Source organism: Staurois parvus, unplaced genomic scaffold, assembly GCF_062004578.1.
Source record: "Staurois parvus isolate SC_StPar_1 unplaced genomic scaffold, SC_StPar_1.0 ptg000191l, whole genome shotgun sequence".
NCBI lineage: Eukaryota > Metazoa > Chordata > Amphibia > Anura > Ranidae > Staurois > Staurois parvus.
The window spans coordinates 7684972-7704012 of NW_028317987.1; the positions used below are offsets into that span (position 1 = coordinate 7684972).

General features: G+C 44.9%; 1 protein-coding gene across 1 annotated transcript in view; it reads right to left on the reverse strand.

Moving 5' to 3' along the window:
- LOC149461955 (uncharacterized) overlaps positions 1-19041 on the reverse strand; it is a 98283-nt gene that overhangs the window by 22185 nt on the left and 57057 nt on the right. Inside the window, exon 5 of the mRNA XM_089677765.1 lies at positions 2901-4169. Within this exon, the coding sequence (XP_089533891.1) occupies positions 2901-4169 (1269 nt within the window). The remainder of the gene's footprint in view (positions 1-2900; positions 4170-19041) is intronic.

A 19041-nucleotide genomic window follows, 5' to 3' on the forward strand; every position in this document is an offset into this window, starting at 1 on the left:
TAAGACAGATGTGCATTTCCTCATGTAATGTTCTATTTGTGTGTTTTGTTTTTTCTGTTGGTTGGACTGGATGGATTGGTGTCTTTTTTCCATCCAGATGAACTCTGTAACTATGTAACAAGGTGACTCCAGTAACACTGCTGAGACTCATTTTGTTTTGGTGAAAAGGTACAAAAAGGAATCCCCATGTTTCCATATATTTCAGATTATAGGAAAAGACGTGATGGGGATAAAATACCAGATTGTCTCATAAGAATGTAGGAAGTATATTATGGTATGTTTGCTGATTTGTAATCCCATGATATATATATAGTGTGTTGGAGTTTATCGGTATTGTTAGGAATATTGTATGCATGCTACCAAAGCCGTAATCAATCAGTAGATCAGTATACAAATTATTCTTTTTATTATCTCTCCTCTGTGTGTACAATTATTATTCTAATCACTTTATGTAATCCAACCTCCTGATAGTTACAATTCTCCATTTAATCACTGTTACACCAAAACGTAATGATTGTAAATGAGGAATAATATCTAGTCTCCAAGGCATTCTATAGATTTCACAAGGGCCAATCTGTTATAGTGAAATATTCATTTTTCCCAATCACAGATTAGTTACTTCCATCCCCAAATAAACTCAGACCAGACAATTCTTATCCAAGGATGACACCCAGTGGCCATGGGAGGTAATGCTTGAGTAAACATGGGTTAGATAATCAGATTCCCCAATCACAGAGCAGGTTCCACCTTTTAGGCCAGGTTTATTCAGATTTGATGAGAGTATAAGTCATAACTAGATAAAACCGGCAGGAACACTCACAGAGGGAGGACCATCTATACAGCCATCTGGAAGGTAGACATCATCTCAGACTCAGATCATCTAAAGACACTCATCAACTGAAGAAGAGACGCCATTTTGTGGAAGCTCAACCCCAACCATTAATCAGCAGCTATCTTTGGGTCTGATCATCAGTTCTCCAAAAAGATTAGCTGATACTTGGAAGGTAATTATATATTTTCTGTTGATTTTGCTTGCTTAGACTAGTAAGTCAATTGCTACATTCCTTTGTAACCTAATAACTCTCCCCATGATAACATCACTTCAAGTTAAGTCATTTATAAAAATGTTCCTGTTCTTAGGCCATACTGGTGGACTATTCTTCAGTTTATTCCTTCTGCAGGAGACAGACTATTGTCCGTTTTTATTGGTTAGGATGTTTACAGGGAGACTAATTATTGAATTTAATTAATTCTATTTTAGAGCTTTTACAGAAACATCTTAGTGTCAGTGTAAATCACAATCTGACTATTGTTTATGGTGTTTGTAAGTGACTTATGTAAATAAATATTGATTTTCATACTCTGCAGTCTATACCTACACAGATCTTGTTTGAGTTCTTAAAGAATTTTTCAGATTAAGTTATTTTTATAAATCATTTTTTGTATTGGAGACACTTTGATTAAAACCAAAAATACCTAATTTGGCCTTTAGATGACCCTAAGTATCCTATCAATTAGCACCATCTAGTGTCCAAATTGTCAGGGAACACCTGAACAACTGATTTAGTCAGCTAAATCAATTGTTCAGGTGTTCCCTGACACTTTGGACACTAGATGGTGCTAATTGCTAGGATACTTAGTGTCATATAAAGGCCAAATGAGGTATTTTTGGTTTTAAATCAATGGTTGGTTTAATTCTGTGGTTTTATGTAATTTTTATCTTCAATGTTTGAAAATGTATGATCTCAGGTATTTGTACAAAATTACCCCTAACATAGTAACCTAAGGGGTCTATGCAAAATATATATTGGGGGAGTGTGACAAGTATGTGTCAGCTGTGACTAATTCTGGCCATATTTTAATAAACTCAGTGACTTCCTATAATCATCAGCTCCCTCTAGTGGCCATAATGATGTATTACTTCCAAAATACCTCAATCAGGAAAACCAGTTTAATACCGCATTATGGCCACTAGTTGGAGCCAATGATCATAGGAAATCCCTGTATGAAAAGACCAACATGTGACATGGCTGAATGAATGCTGGTCATATTAGTTAATCTATTCTCTAAGTGGGGCGGTATCTATTGGGCCAATCCCTTTTAAAAACCACACATAATATCGCCCTTCAAAGTGAAAAGAGAAACGATTTGCACAAAATCAAAGAGTAGAAATATTTTCCGGTGGATCCCCTCTACCCAGACCCCATATGTAGACATAGAACAACAAGCTGTGTTCCCTCTCGTGCCGCACTCCTCCAACCACCCAAACCCACACAGAAGCAAAGGGAAATAATGAGGAAAGTTCCCCCCTAGTTTGGGGCGGAGTTCTCCTTCCCTCCTGTTGGGGGATGGGAGAAGGATGGACTGAAGACAGAGAGACACTTCGGGGTCACCACTGTTCTGTAGAGCCTTGAAATGAAGGACATCAACTTCAGAAGTTCTTGTTGTCTGTGTAAAGTTCCCCGATAACGAGATCTGGGCTCTCCCGGCTTCTAGCTCTGTAACCCGCTATATCATTATCAGGAAACGCAACTCCGACACCCAAGAAGGGCTGAAGTTGTGTCCTTCATTTCCAGGATCTACTGACCACTCTGCACCCCAACATTTACTGCACTTCATCCATGTCTTTGGGGGCCTCTCATCTCCTTATCAACTGTTTCTTCCATGATGAAGATCAACCATGGAGTATATCTGAGGTGTATATCAGGGTGTGCTTCTTCCCCACATGAGAGCTGGGATGTCCAGCAACATTCATCTAGAAGACATTTCCTGCACTCAAGGCACTAATACACCTCCAGGGTTGTATGAGACCCCTGATGTACAAGAAGATAGGACTTCAGTGAGGAACAATTCCCTCACTCAGGACAGAAATACGGCTTCTGCTCCGTGTGAGATCTCTGATGTTTGGAAAGACTGGACTTCTGTGAAAAACATTTCCCACACTCAGGACAGGAATACGGCTTCTCCCCTGTGTGAGATCTCTGATGTGTGTTAAGATGGGACTTCTCTGAAAAACATTTCCCACACTCAGGACAGGAATACGGCTTCTCCCCTGTGTGAGATCTCTGATGTGTGTAAAGATAGGACTTAGTTGAAAAACATTTCCAGCACTCAGGACAGGAAAATTTCTTCTCCCCCGTGTGAAATCTCTGATGTGTGTAAAGATAGTACTTAGTTGAAAAACATTTCCCACACTCAGAACAGGAATATGGCTTCTCCCCAGTGTGAGATCTCTGATGTGTGTAAAGATAGTACTTAGTTGAAAAACATTTCCCACACTCAGGACAGGAATACGGCTTCTCCCCAGTGTGAGATCTCTGATGTATGGAAAGTTGGGACTTAGTTGAAAAACATTTCCCGCACTCAGGACAGGAATACGGCTTCTCCCCCGTGTGAGATCTCTGATGTGTGTAAAGATAGTACTTAGTTGAAAAACATTTCCCACACTCAGGACAGGAATACGGCTTCTCTCCCGTGTGAGATCTCTGATGTGTGTAAAGACTGGAATTCTGTGAAAAACAGTTCCCACACTCAGGACAGGAATATGGCTTCTCCCCCGTGTGAGATCTCTGATGTATTGAAAGTTTGGACTTCTGTGAAAAACATTTCCCGCACTCAAAACAGGAATATGGCTTCTCCCCCGTGTGGGATCTCTGATGTGTGTAAAGATAGTACTTAGTTGAAAAGCATTTTCCGCACTCAAGACAGGAATACGGCTTCTCTCCCGTGTGAGAGCTCTGATGTGTGTAAAGATAGTACTTAGTTGAAAAACATTTCCCGCACTCATGACAGGAATATGGTTTTTCCCCTGTGTGAGATCTTTTATGCACATTAAGACCGGATTTATAATGGAACCCCTTCCCGCACTCAGTACAGGAGAAGCTCTTCTCTGTTGGAAGGCCAGCCCCGTCCCGTACAGTCTGAGGTTCCTCAGGATACGAGGAATCCGATGGTCCATCTACACTGGGTGGTGCCGGATGGACATTGCAGGGAGCCGGGTTTTCTCCTGGACTATACTGTGTGATGTCCTCATCTTCTACTTTCCAGTCTGGAGACAAAGTGAGACAATCCTCGGAGGTTTTCCTCATCTCCCGGCCATGGACTAAAATACAAAGACAGAGGATTACTAGACAGGAGCTGATTGGTTCCCCCAAACCAGGACTCCACCCACATCAGGCAGCTTGGTCTCTGAGGAGCTTACAATTCCACCCTCAAGGGAACTAGGAAATGGCTCCTCTGATCTCCTACCAGGTCATTTCTTTATTCATGGACCTTAGTCAGAGAGTGAGGAAACAACCAGAACTGTCTTTTATAGGAGGGACAGTGATGAGGGGATTATAGGACGAGGGTCCCCACCCCCTCTATCACTCATCGCCATCTTCCCAACACAAGAAGTACTGCACTTCCTTAATTAGTCAATGATTTAGTCATAAAGAACAGCGGGGCTGAGCTCCACCAGAGGTCAGAGAGTGAGGATGAGGGGAGAACAACCAAGATGAAGACTGGACTGATCCTGAAGACCACCATCATTGGGGTATTGACTCCTCCCTCATTATCACTTTCTGTTTAAGGGTCCAAAGTTGGAGGATGTTATCACATTATTATCACCATGTAAAAGTCTGTGCTCCAATCACATCATCCGATATAAAATGTCCAGCTGGGAGGAAATGGGTGTAACAAAAGAGAATCCATATTATGTGTATATATAGCAATGGTGGGAGGGGGAGAGCAGAAGTCAGGACTATGTAATGTACAACAGAGTACAGTGGGGATCAAAAGTTTGGGCCCCCCAGCTAAAAATTTGTATTAATGTGCATAAAGAAGCCAAGGAAAGATGGAAAAATCTCCAAAAGGCATCAAATTACAGATTAGACATTCTTATAATATGTCAACAAAAGTTAGATTTTATTTCCATCATTTACACTTTCAAACTAACAGAAAACAAAAAAATGGCGTCTGCAAAAGTTTGGGCACCCTGCAGAGTTAATATCTTGTACTGCCCCCTTTGGCAAGTATCACAGCTTGTAAACGCTTTTTGTAGCCAGCCAAGAGTCTTTCAATTCTTGTTTGAGGTATCTTTGCCCATTCTTCCTTACAAAAGTCTTCCAGTTCTTTGAGATTTCTGGGCTGTCTGTCACGCACGGCTCTTTTAAGGTCTATCCATAGATTTTCAATGATGTTGAGGTCAGGAGATTGTAAAGGCCATGGCAAAACCTTCAGTTTACACCTCTTGATGTAATCCCCCGTGGATTTCGAGATGTGTTTAGGATCATTATCCATTTGTAGAAGCCATCCTCTCTTTAACTTCAGCTTTTTCACAGATGGCATCAAGTTACCATCCAAAATTTGCTGAAATTTTATTGAATCCATTTTTCCTTCTACTCGTGAGATGTTCCCTGTGCCACTGGCTGCAACACAACCCCAAAGCATGATTGATCCAACCCCATGCTTCACAGTTGGACAGAGGTTCTTTTCATTCAATTCTGTGCCCCTTCTTCTCCAAACGTACCTTTGCTCATTCCGGCCAAAAAGTTCAATTTTAACCTCATCGGTCCACAGAACTTGTTTCCAAAATGCATCAGGCTTGTCTACAGTTGCAAGAAAAAGTATGTGAACCCCTTGGGATTACGTGGAGTTTTGCATGAATTGGGCATAAAATGTGCTCTGAACATCATCTAAGTCACAACAATTGAAGAACACAGTCTGCTGAACATAATACTACACAAACATTAGATGTTGCCATGGTTTAATTGCACATAACATGTAAACATTCACAGTGCAGGGAGGAAAAAGTATGTGAACCTTTGGACTTAATAACTGGTTGACCCGCCTTTGGCAGCAATAACCTCAACCAAACGTTTCCTGTAGTTGCAGATCAGACCTGCACAACGATCTGGAGTCATTTTGGACCTCTCCTCTTCACAAAACTGTTTCAGTGTAGCAATATTCTTGGGATGTCTGGTGTGAATCGCTCTCTTAAGGTCATGCCACAGCATTTCAATGGGGTTGAGGTCAGGACTCTGACTGGGCCACTCCAGAAGGTGTATTCTGTGCTGTTGCAGCCATTGTTTTGTTGAATTACTTGTATGCTTTGGGTCATTGTCCTGTTGCATCACCCATCCTCTGCGGAGCTTCAGTTGGCGGACAGATGGTCGTACGTTTTCCTGCAAAATGTCTTGATAAACTCTGGAATTCATTTTCCCATCAATGACAACAATCCGTCCAGGCCCTGAGGCAGCAAAGGAGCCCCAAACCATGATGCTCCCTCCGCCATGTTTCACAGTGGGGATGAGGTTTTGATGTTGGTGTGCTGTGCCTTTTTTTCTCCACGCATAGTGTTGTGTGTTCTTCCCAAACAACTCAATCTTGGTTTCATCTGTCCACAGTATATTTTGCCAGTAGTGCTGAGGAACATCCAGGTGCTCTTTTGCAAACTTCAAACGTGCTGCAATATTCTTTTTGGACAGCAATGGCTTCCTCCGTAGTGTCCTCCCATGTACTCCATTCTTGTTTAATGTTTTCCTTATTGTAGATGTGTCAACAAAAATGTTAGCATGTGCCAGAGTTTTCTGTAGGTCTTTAGCTGACACTCTGGGATTCTTCTTTACCTCATGCAGCATTCTGCGCTGTGCTCTTGCAGTCATTTTTACAGGACGACCACGCCTAGGGAGAGTAGCAACAGTGCTAAACTTTCTCCATTTGTAGACAGTCTGTCTTACCGTGGACACATGAACATCAAGGCTTTTGGAGATACTTTTGTAACCCTTTCCAGCTTCATGCAAGTCAACAATTCTTGATCGTAGGTCTTTTGAGAGCTGTTTTCTGCGAGGCATGGTTCACATCAGACAGTGCTTCTTGAAACCAGTAAACCCAAAACAGGTGTGTGTTTTTTAAGGGCAGGACAGCTGTCAGCAACACATCCAATATCATCACACTAATTGGAGTCAAGGTTGGCTCACTCCTGGCTCCAATTAGCTCTGGGAGAAGTCATTAAGCTAGGGCCTCACATACTTTTTCCTCCCTGCACTGTGAATGTTTACATGTTATGTGCAATTAAACCATGGCAACATCTAATGTTTGTGTAGTATTATGTTCAGCAGACTGTTGTCTTCTATTGTTGTGATATAGATGACGTTCAGAGCACATTTTATGCCCAATTCATGCAAAACTCCACGTAATCCCAAGGGGTTCACATACTTTTTCTTGCAACTGTATATGTTCATTTGCAAAGTTCAAACGATGATTTTTGTGGTGAGGACGTATAAGAGGTTTTCTTCTGATGACTCTTCCATGAAGACCATATTTGTACAAGTATCTCTTTATAGTGGAATAGTGTACCACAACTCCAGTGTCTGCCAGATCTTTCTGGAGGGATTGTGCAGTCAAACGTGGGTTTTGAATTGTTTTTCTCACAATCCTGCGAGCTGTTCTGTCTGATATTTTTCTTGGTCTTCCAGATCTTGCTTTAACTTCCACTGTTCCTGATGACTGCCATTTCTTAATGACATTCCGAACAGAGGATATTGACATCTGAAAACGATTTGCTATCTTCTTATAGCCTTCTCCAGCTTTGTGAGCGTCAACTATTTTCAGTTTCAGTTTTCTAGACAACTGCTTAGAAGAACCCATGGTGCTGATTGTTGGGGCAAGGTCAGATGAGTCTGGGCATTTAAAACCTTTGAGATTGACATCACCTGGTCTTCCCAGACGATGATTGAGAACAATCCATGACACTGGCAGGTCTCAGCTTTGCAAAGGGGGCAGTGCATGCTATAAATTCTGCAGGGGGCCCAAACTTTTGCAGACGCCATTTTTTTGTTTTCTGTTATTTTGAAAGTGTAAATGATGGAAATAAAATCTAACTTTTGTTGACATATTATAAGAATGTCTAATCTGTAATTTGATGCCTTTTGGAGATTTTTCCATCTTTCCTTGGCTTCTTTATGCACATTAATACAAATTTGTAGCTGGGGTGCCCAAACTTTCGATCCCCACTGCATATAGTGCAGGGGTCAGGAGTATGTAATGTACAACATAGAGCATATAGTGCAGGGGTCAGGAGTATGTAATGTACAACACAGAGTATATAGTGCAGGGGTCAGGAGGATGTAATGTACAACATAGAGTATATAGTGCAGGGGTCAGGAGTATGTAATGTACAACATAGAGTATATAGTGCAGGGGTCAGAAGTATGTAATGTACAACATAGAGTATATAGTGCAGGGGTCAGGAGTATGTAATGTACAAGTTATATAGTATAAGGGTCAGGACTCTCAGTATTAGTCTTCTGTAATCAGTGGAAGCTTAAATGTTTACTGTAGACAACATGTAGAGGTGAGCTGGGATTAAACCATCATGAAACAGGTTAGATTGGAGGTGAGCAAATCCTTGGACAGAGGGGTGGCGGTGGACGTGGTATACTTGGACAGAGGGGTGGCGGTGGGGATGGTATACTAGGACAGAGGGGTGGTAGAGGACGTGGTATACTTGGACGGGGGGGGTTGGTGGACGTGGTATACTTGGACAGAGGGGTGGCGGTGGACGTGGTATACTTGGACATAGGGGTGGCGATGGACGTGGTATACTTGGACAGAGGGGTGGCGGTGGACGTGGTATACTTGGACAGAGGGGTGGTGGTGGACGTGGTATACTTGGACAGAGGGGTGGCGGTGGACGTGGTATACTTGGACAGAGGGGTGGCGGTGGACGTGGTACACTTTGACACAGTTCCCCACACACAGCTAATGTGTAAGGTAAAGTCTATGGGCTGAAAAAATCTGAATGTAAATGGATAGAAAACTGGCTAAAAGATCGGATTCAGAGAGTAGTGGTTAATGATTCATACTCTGAATGGTCTGGGGGTGTCAGTGGGGTACCCCAAGGTTCAGTGTTATTAGTGGGGTTCCCCAAGGTTCAGTGTTATTAGTGGGGTTCCCCAAGGTTCAGTGTTATTAATGGTGTACCCCAAGGCTCAGTGTTATTTGTGGGGTACCCCAGGGTTCAGTGTTGGGACACTTACTTTTTAATATATTTATAAACAATATGGGGTGTGAGATTATAAATCCCATTCCAGTCTTTGCAGATGACACCAAGCTGTGCCGGGGAATAACGTCCTTACAGGATGTCTCCAACTTACATGCCGACCTCATTGCTCTGTGTAATTGGGGGACTATGGGGCCAATGAGGGCTAATGGTGATAAATGTAAGGTTCTGCACTTGGGGACTAAGAATATGCATCATACATACTAGGGGGGTACAACTGGGGGGGGGTCAATGGTGGAGAAGGATCTGGGCAGTCAATGGTGAAGGATCTGAAGGGGTCAATGGTGGAGAAGGATCTGGAGGAGTCAATGGTGGAGAAGGATCTAGGAGACAATGGTGGAGAAGGATCTGTGGGGGGTCAATGGTGGAGAAGGATCTGGAGGAGTCAATGTTGGAGAAGGATCTGTGGGGGGCCAATGGTGGAGAAGGATCTGGAGGAGACAATGGTGAAGGATCTGTGGGAGTCAATGGTGGAGAAAGATCTGTGGGAGTCAATGGTGGAGAAGGATCTGTGGGGGGTCAATGGGGGAGAAGGATCTGGAGGGGTCAATGGTGGAGAAGGAGCTGGAGGAGTCAATGGTGGAGAAGGATCCAGAGGAGTCAATCGTGGAGAAGGATCTAGGAGACAATGCTGGAGAAGGATCTGTGGGGGGTTAATGGGGGAGAAGGATCTGTGGGAGTCAATGGTGGAGAAGGATCTGTGGGGGGTCAATGGTGGAAAAGGATATATGGGGGGTCAATGATGGAGAAGGATCTGGAGGAGTCAATGGGGGAGAAGGATCTGTGGGGGGTCAATGGGGGAGAAGGATCTGGTGGAGAAGGATCTGGGGGGGGTCAATGGTGGAGAATGATCTGGGGGGGTCAATGGTGGAGAAGGAGCTGGAGGAGTCAATGGTGGAGAAGGATCCAGAGGAGTCAATCGTGGAGAAGGATCTAGGAGACAATGCTGGAGAAGGATCTGTGGGGGGTAATGGGGGAGAAGGATCTGTGGGAGTCAATGGTGGAGAAGGATCTGTGGGGGGTCAATGGTGGAGAAGGATCTGTGGGGGGTCAATGGTGGAAAAGGATATATGGGGGGTCAATGATGGAGAAGGATCTGGAGGAGTCAATGGGGGAGAAGGATCTGTGGGGGGTCAATGGGGGAGAAGGATCTGGAGGAGTCAATGGTGGAGAAGGATCTGGGGGGGGGGGGTCAATGGTGGAAAAGGATATGAGGGACTGTCAGGGATCGCGGCAGCAAGCGGGTCTGCGCAAGCGCAGAATGCCGATTCATTCTAGCCGGTGGGCACTAGAACCTGGGCGGCCGCACATGTGCACTCCCAATTGCGGACGCTCACCTGGCACCAATGACAGGACAGGGCGCACTATTTAAACCTGCCCTGCACAGACTCTCATTGCCGTATGGTCTTGTATCCTGTGTTCCTGTTCCTGTGTATCTGCTGATTGACTTGTTACCGACCCTGCCTGATCCTGACCTCTGCTGACTTCTCCTGCTCTGACCTCTGCTGACTTCTCCTGATCCTGACCTCTGCTGACTTCTCCGGATCCTGACCTCTGCTGACTTCTCCGGATCCTGACCTCTGCTGACTTCTCCGGATCCTGACCTCTGCTGACTTCTCCTGATCCTGACCTCTGCTGACTTCTCCTGATCCTGACCTCTGCTGACTTCTCCTGATCCTGACCTCTGCTGACTTCTCCTGATCCTGACCTCTGCTGACTTCTCCTGCTCTGACCTCTGCTGACTTCTCCTGATCCTGACCTCTGCTGACTTCTCCTGATCCTGACCTCTGCTGACTTCTCCTGCTCTGATCTCTGCTGACTTCTCCTGCTCTGACCTCTGGCTCGTTTGACTTCTCTCCTGGATATCCCTATTTGTTCTGAACTCCTGTTACTGAACCCGGTGAGTGACCCGACTACTCTTTGCCTGCTGCCTTGTACCACGCTGACCCCACTGTTACTGATCCGGCCCATCTGACCACGCTCACTACTCTGCCATCCATCCATCCTGCACAGATCCGGTCATCACGGCTCCAGCCTTCCAACCTCTTCACGTCAGGCTGTCTACCTGCATATACCTCTGGCGGATCCCTCTACCACGGGCGGGTGTACTCAGGGGCCACGACCTGGTCACTGTCTGCTCCAAGTCCATCCCCACCATCAGGGGCCCTGGTGAACAAGCAGACTGGGACTTAGACTCCATGCTCCGGGGAATCCTGTCCTGTGGACTGCTAGAGGTACCGCCAGGTGGTGTCTGACAGGGACAGTGGTGGAGAAGAATCTGGGAGGGTCAATGGTGGAGAAGGATCTGGGGGGCAATTGTGAAGGAGGATCTGGGGGGTCATGGATGGAGAAGAATCTGGGGGGGGTCAATGGTGGAGAAGAATTAAGGGGGTGGGTCAATGGTGAAGAATCTGGGGGGGGTCAATGGTGGAGAAGAATGTGGGGGGGGGGTCAATGGTGGAGAAGGATCAGGGGGGGATCAATGGAGGAGATCTTGGGGTTCTGGTAGATCACATGCAATGCAAAGCTACGGGTTCTAAAGCGAGCAAAATCCTCTCTTGTATTAGGAGAGGTATAGACTCCAGAAAGAGAGAGATATCACCCCCCCCCCCCCCTCCCCCCGGTACAAATCATTAGTAAGACCTCATCTGGAATATGCAGTTCAGTTTTGGGCTCCAATTCACAAAAAGAACATTGGGGAACTGGAGGAAGTACAGAGAAGGGCAACTAAACTGATACAAGGCATGGAGGAGCTCAACTATGAGGAAAGATTAGAGGAACTGAATGTATTCTCTACTGAGAAGAGGAGATTAAGGGGGATATGATCTCCATGTATAATACATAAGGGGGGATATGATCTCCGTGTATAATACATAAGGGGGGATATGATCTCCGTGTATAATACATAAGGGGGGATATGATCTCCATGTATAATACATAAGGGGGGGATATGATCTCCATGTATAATACATAAGGGGGGATATGATCTCCGTGTATAATACATAAGGGGGATATGATCACCATGCATAATACATAAGGGGGGATATGATCTCCATGTATAATACATAAGGGGGGGGATATGATCTCCATGTATAATACATAAGGGGGGGATATGATCTCCATGTATAATACATAAGGGGGGATATGATCTCCGTGTATAATACATAAGGGGGGATATGATCTCCGTGTATAATACATAAGGGGGGATATGATCACCATGTATAATACATAAGGGGGGATATGATCTCCATGTATAATACATAAGGGGGGATATGATCTCCATGTATAATACATAAGGGGGGATATGATCTCCATGTATAATACATAAGGGGGGATATGATCTCCGTGTATAATACATAAGGGGGGGATATGATCTCCATGTATAATACATAAGGGGGGGATATGATCTCCATGTATAATACATAAGGGGGATATGACCTCCATGTATAATACATAAGGGGGGGATATGATCTCCATGTATAATACATAAGGGGGGGATATGATCTCCATGTATAATACATAAGGGGGGATATGATCTCCATGTATAATACATAAGGGGGGATATGATCTCCATGTATAATACATAAGGGGGGATATGATCTCCATGTATAATACATAAGGGGGGATATGATCTCCATGTATAATACATAAGGGGGGATATGATCTCCATGTATAATACATAAGGGGGGATATGATCTCCATGTATAATACATAAGGGGGATATGATCTCCATGTATAATACATAAGGGGGGATATGATCTCCATGTATAATACATAAGGGGGATATGATCTCCATGTATAATACATAAGGGGGGATATGATCTCCATGTATAATACATAAGGAGGGATATGATCTCCATGTATAATACATAAGGGGGGATATGATCTCCATGTATAATACATAAGGGGGGATATGATCTCCATGTATAATACATAAGGGGGATATGATTTCCATGTATAATACATAAGGGGGATATGATCTCCATGTATAATACATAAGGGGGGATATGATCTCCATGTATAATACATAAGGGGGTGATATGATCTCCATGTATAATACATAAGGGGGGATATGATCTCCATGTATAATACATAAGGGGGATATGATCTCCATGTATAATACATAAGGGGGGATATGATCTCCATGTATAATACATAAGGGGGGGATATGATCTCCATGTATAATACATAAGGGGGGATATGATCTCCATGTATAATACATAAGGGGGGATATGATCTCCATGTATAATACATAAGGGGGGATATGATCACCATGTATAATACATAAGGGGGGATATGATCTCCATGTATAATACATAAGGGGGGGGATATGATCTCCATGTATAATACATAAGGGGGATATGATCACCATGTATAATACATAAGGGGGGATATGATCTCCATGTATAATACATAAGGGGGGGGATATGATCTCCATGTATAATACATAAGGGGGGGATATGATCTCCATGTATAATACATAAGGGGGGGATATGATCTCCATGTATAATACATAAGGGGGATATGACCTCCATGTATAATACATAAGGGGGGGATATGATCTCCATGTATAATACATAAGGGGGGGATATGATCTCCATGTATAATACATAAGGGGGGATATGATCTCCATGTATAATACATAAGGGGGGATATGATCTCCATGTATAATACATAAGGGGGGATATGATCTCCATGTATAATACATAAGGGGGGATATGATCTCCATGTATAATACATAAGGGGGATATGATCTCCATGTATAATACATAAGGAGGGATATGATCTCCATGTATAATACATAAGGGGGGATATGATCTCCATGTATAATACGTAAGGGGGGTTGCTGTAGGAAAGTCCTGGATTCTTTCTTGGATACACAGAATATAACTGGATATAACATTTATAGTGAAAGTTGATCCAGGGAATATCCGATTTCCTCTCGGGGGGCCAGGAAGGAATTTTTTCCCCTGCAGGAGCAGATTGGATCGTGCTCTGCTGGGTTTTTGCCTTCTGGTGGATCAGCTGTGGGTGTCGGATTATAACTTTTATTTTTAATGGTACAACTAGATGGATGTCTTTTTTCAGCCAGACTAACTATGTAACTATGTAGGTCCCACACCGCTGCCTCCCATCTCCTGAGACTGCACTCAGTGACTTGGGTCTGAGACACTACAGACATATCCCTCCACCCGGCACAGCCAGCAGATAACAGAGAAGGTACCCTGGAAGAGTCAGGCACAAGGCAGGAGACCCCAGTCACATGTCCTGGGTGCCTACATTATGCAATGCTTATAGGAAAAATCAACATTTTGCTGCCAGCTGAACCCCAGAACCTCCATAAATCCAGTCTAGATACATAAATTGTGTCTGCAGCACAGAGAAGGAAGATTATCCGAGAGAAATCCAGGAATACAGGACGGGGAACACAGCTCAGGAAAGTGACCAGGGGATTACAGGCTGATATCACCCAGTCCCCGCCCTACTCTGGACCAATCAGTGAGCAGTATGGGTGGAGGAATGGATTTAGTGTTCATGACCCACCTGTGCTGATCTCTGTAGGAGTGTCCTCCTCTATAAATGTCCCCGTTATTCCATCCTCCTCCATAGACTGCTGATCATCCCTCACATACGCCTCTTCTTCTTCTGCTTTCACCTCAAATTCTATATCGATTGGATCTCCACTCTAAATCAAGGAAATGAGAGAAAATATCATCTGTAATATATAAGCTCACATAAAAGAACTGCACACATTATCTCTAAGAATCCATGTTCTAGTCAGGGGTGGCTAAACTGTGGCTCTCCAGCTGTTGTGGAACTACATTTCCCATGAGGCATTGCAAAGATGGGAAGTTACAAGCATGACTCTACAGGTCTCATGAGACATTGCAAAGCATGATGAAACTTGTAGTCCTGCAGCAGCTGGAGAGCCGCAGGTTGGCCACCCCTGTTCTAGATGCTCCATCCCACCAACCTTGCAATGGGGAGGGATGGTGTGACCTTCCTGTGTTGAATCCCGGGAATACAGAGGACGGAGACATCTCTCTGGTGGGTTCCTGGTATTAGGTGGCTCCATCATATCCTTGTGTCCTTCTGAAAACTCCTCCATCACTCCATACTCCTCATCCTCCTCTTTATACTCTTCTTTAACATCAATATTCTCATCCCCGAGGATTCCACTCTGAAAGATATAATAAAACATTCATTGTAACAAACATGCTGTGTATAAATCACAACTACCAATAATTGTCATCATCTACCTGATGATGGTGAGGGATGGTGTGACCTTCCTGTGTGGAATCCCGGGAATACAGAGGACGGGGACATCTCTCTGGTGGGTTCCCATGACTGGATCCATCTGTAGGAAACACACACACTGACTGAATCCATTGTTTCTATGTGTTTATCAGATGATGGGGGATCTAGGTGGATCCTCCGTACTGCTCTCTCCTTTACAATAAAGTCTCCTCTTACCCGGTGATGTGAGGGGCGGCTGATTGTCCATCATGACGTCCTTGTAGAGATCCTTGTGTCCTTCTAAATACTCCCACTCCTCCATGGAGAAATAGACAGTGACACCCTGACACCTTATAGGAACCTGACACACACAATGATACAGTCACCATCCAGACACATCCCTTGTCTGTTACTGGAGAATGTCCCAGAATTCCCGGCACCGCTCACCTCTCCTGTCAGCAGCTCAGTGATCTCTCTGGTGACTTCTAGAATCTTCTTCTTCTTTCTCTCTTCTATCAGGGAGGGAGGTGGAGGCAATGTGATGTCATATGATCTCCAGACTTCACAGGAGGAAAACTCTACATCTGAACACAAATAGTCACATCAAATGATATTCCCAGAATCCTCCTCACCTCTCCATTCAGGTCTCCATTTTATTAAAGCCCCACTTCAGGCTGAGGTATAATTCCCCCCACAGGACCCCCACACTACGCAGGGTATAAGGAATTCTGACGTCATAACACAACGCAGGATCTACAGTTCTGTTTTGCTTATGAGGATGCCAAGGGTTCTCCAGCATCCTAATACCATAGAATAAGAAGAAAGGAGATAAATTATTATACAGGATTTATATGGCGCCAACAGTGTGCTCAGCGCTGTACAAAATGAAGGCAGACATTACAGTTACAATACAATTTGGTAGCAGAGGAAGCAGAGGGCCGGCTTGTTAGAGCTGACAATCTAGGAGATCATTCCTTTATGTCTAATACATTTTTAATTCCATCTGTTCCATGTTACATGTCAGTGATGGTGATGTCACAGTGTCCATGGTAACCCCACGGGGCCATCCAGTCTTGTTGTTTCTACTATGTTAGCCTTCAGTTCCATCCTTTCCCAGATATCTTCATTTATGTCCTTTTCTAGCTCTCCTGTCCCTGATGCCAGTTACCTACAAACCAGTTTTGATGCCAAACTTCCATTTAGGATTTGTCAGTCTTTGGTCTACAATACATTTTAGTCATCTGAATTATTTTAGTTTTAGTCGTATTTTAGTCGACTCAAATAGTTTAGTCAAAAAAATGAACACGGCTTGAAACTGCAGCCGAGGGCCGGAAACAGCCCTTTGCTTGCCTTTATCTAGCCCCTGGGGCACTATTCCCCCCATTGACACCAATGATGGGGCATCATTTCTGACTCTTACACCAACAATAGATCACTATCCCCCCCACCAATACCACCGATGGGGCACTATTCCTTCCACTGACATCAACCACAGGTCACTAGTCCCCCAATGACACCAATGATGGGACACTGTTTACTCCCACTGATGCCAGGATGTTTTCTACTATCACTGTCCACAGTCAGACCCCCTGAAGTCTGAAGACAGTAAACTGGCCCTTTGTTTAGAAAGTTTGGAGACCCCGCTATATGATATCATTTTATTTTATCGGTCATTCCTAGACGGACATTAGGAGGAGGAGCTGTGAGGTCAGTGTGATGTCATAGGATTCCCTGACTCTGGATGGAGGACATTAGGAGGAGGAGCTGTGAGGTCAGTGTGATGTCATAGTATTCTCTGACTCTGGATGGAGGGACATTGGGAGGAGGAGCTGTGAGGTCAGTGTGATGTCATAGTATTCTCTGACTCTGGATGGAGGGACATTGGGAGGAAGAGCTGTGAGGTCAGTGTGATGTCATAGTATTCTCTGACTCTGGATGGAGGGACATTGGGAGGAGGAGCTGTGAGGTCGGTGTGATGTCATAGTATTCTCTGACTCTGGATGGAGGGACATTGGGAGGAGGAGCTGTGAGGTCGGTGTGATGTCATAGTATTCTCTGACTCTGGATGGAGGGACATTGGGAGGAGGAGCTGTGAGGTCGGTGTGATGTCATAGGATTCCCTGTCTCTTTATGGAGGGACATTGGGAGGAGGAGCTGTGAGGTCGGTGTGATGTCATAGGATTCTCTGACTCTGGATGGAGGGACATTGGGAGGAGGAGCTGTGAGGTCAGTGTGATGTCATAGGACTCTCTGACTCTGGATGGAGGGACATTGGGAGGAGGAGCTGTGAGGTCAGTGTGATGTCATAGGATTCTCTTACTCTGGATGGAGGGACATTGGGAGGAGGAGCTGTGAGGTCAGTGCAATGTCATAGGGTTCGGGACATTGGGAGGAGGAGCTGTGAGGTCAGTGCGATGTCATAGGATTCTCTGACTCTGGATGGAGGGGCATTGGGAGGAGGAGCTGTGAGGTCAGTGTGATGTCATAGGATTCTCTGACTCTGGATGGAGGGACATTGGGAGGAGGAGCTGTGAGGTCAGTGTGATGTCACAGGATTCTCTGACTCTGGATGGAGGGACATTGGGAGGAGGAGCTGTGAGGTCAGTGCGATGTCATAGGATTCTCCATCCCCCGCAACTAATAAAAGTGATATAATCCATTAGTATAGACTGATGAGGTGAGAAGGTGACACATCATCACAATGAGGAGAATGTTCCGGCCCCGGAAGTGGGGGAATGTTCTGCCCCTGAAGGGGTTCATTTGGGTTCCCACACTATATATGTGTGTATCATCATCTGCTGGAGATAAAAGACGTCACAGTGACTATAGAGGAAGAGGACGGACATGACTATGGAGGAAGAGGACGGACGTGACTATGGAGGAAGAGGACGGACGTGACTATGGAGGAAGAGGACGGACATGACTATGGAGGAAGAGGACAGACATGACTATGGAGGAAGAGGACGGACATGATGGGGGGGTTACTGGGTGTAAATAGGAAATCTCCTAGATTGTAAGCTCCCAGGATCAGGGCCCTCCTATCCCTCTTGTATTGAACTGTATTGTTGCTGTATTGTCTCCCATTATAATGTAAAGCGCTGAGAAAACTGTTGGTGCTATAAATCCTGTATAATAATAATAATAATAACATCTTATTACCTCCTCTGCTGCCACTTCCACCAATTTCTCCTCTCTACTTCCTCCCGCCTCACTTCTCACCCAGAACTTCCTGTGTGTACCTGAGATCACTTCCTGTATGTCTTCCATAGACACTTCCTGTCTGGGTAGAAGTGAGATCCCCACCTTGTGGAGCTCAGAGGAACTGCAGCCCCGAGAAGCGTCTGGTAGTGTGACCCCGGCCTTGTGCTGGGTGTGTATGGACTGTAGATCCTTATAGAGGGGTCACCTCCACTCCCACCAAGGGGGACAGAAATATATGACTGCCTAGTCCAGCCTCTCTCAGCCAGGGTTCCTCCAAAGGTTTCTCGGGGCTCCTTCAGCAATGAACAATTCCTGTGTGAATCTGTCAGATTACGAGTCCCCATTATCTGGGTAAGGGGGTGTCAATCATCGCACGTCGCTGACATTTACAAATCTAGAGCAGAGTATGAAATGTTCTGCAGATGACATTTCCCTCCCGGATTCCTTCCCCCAGACCCCACAGTACATAGCGCCCCCTCATGTATTGTGGGGGGACTCTGGAACAGGGGTGGACTGACAACTCATGGGGTCCCCGGGCAACAGGGGATCATGGGGCCCCT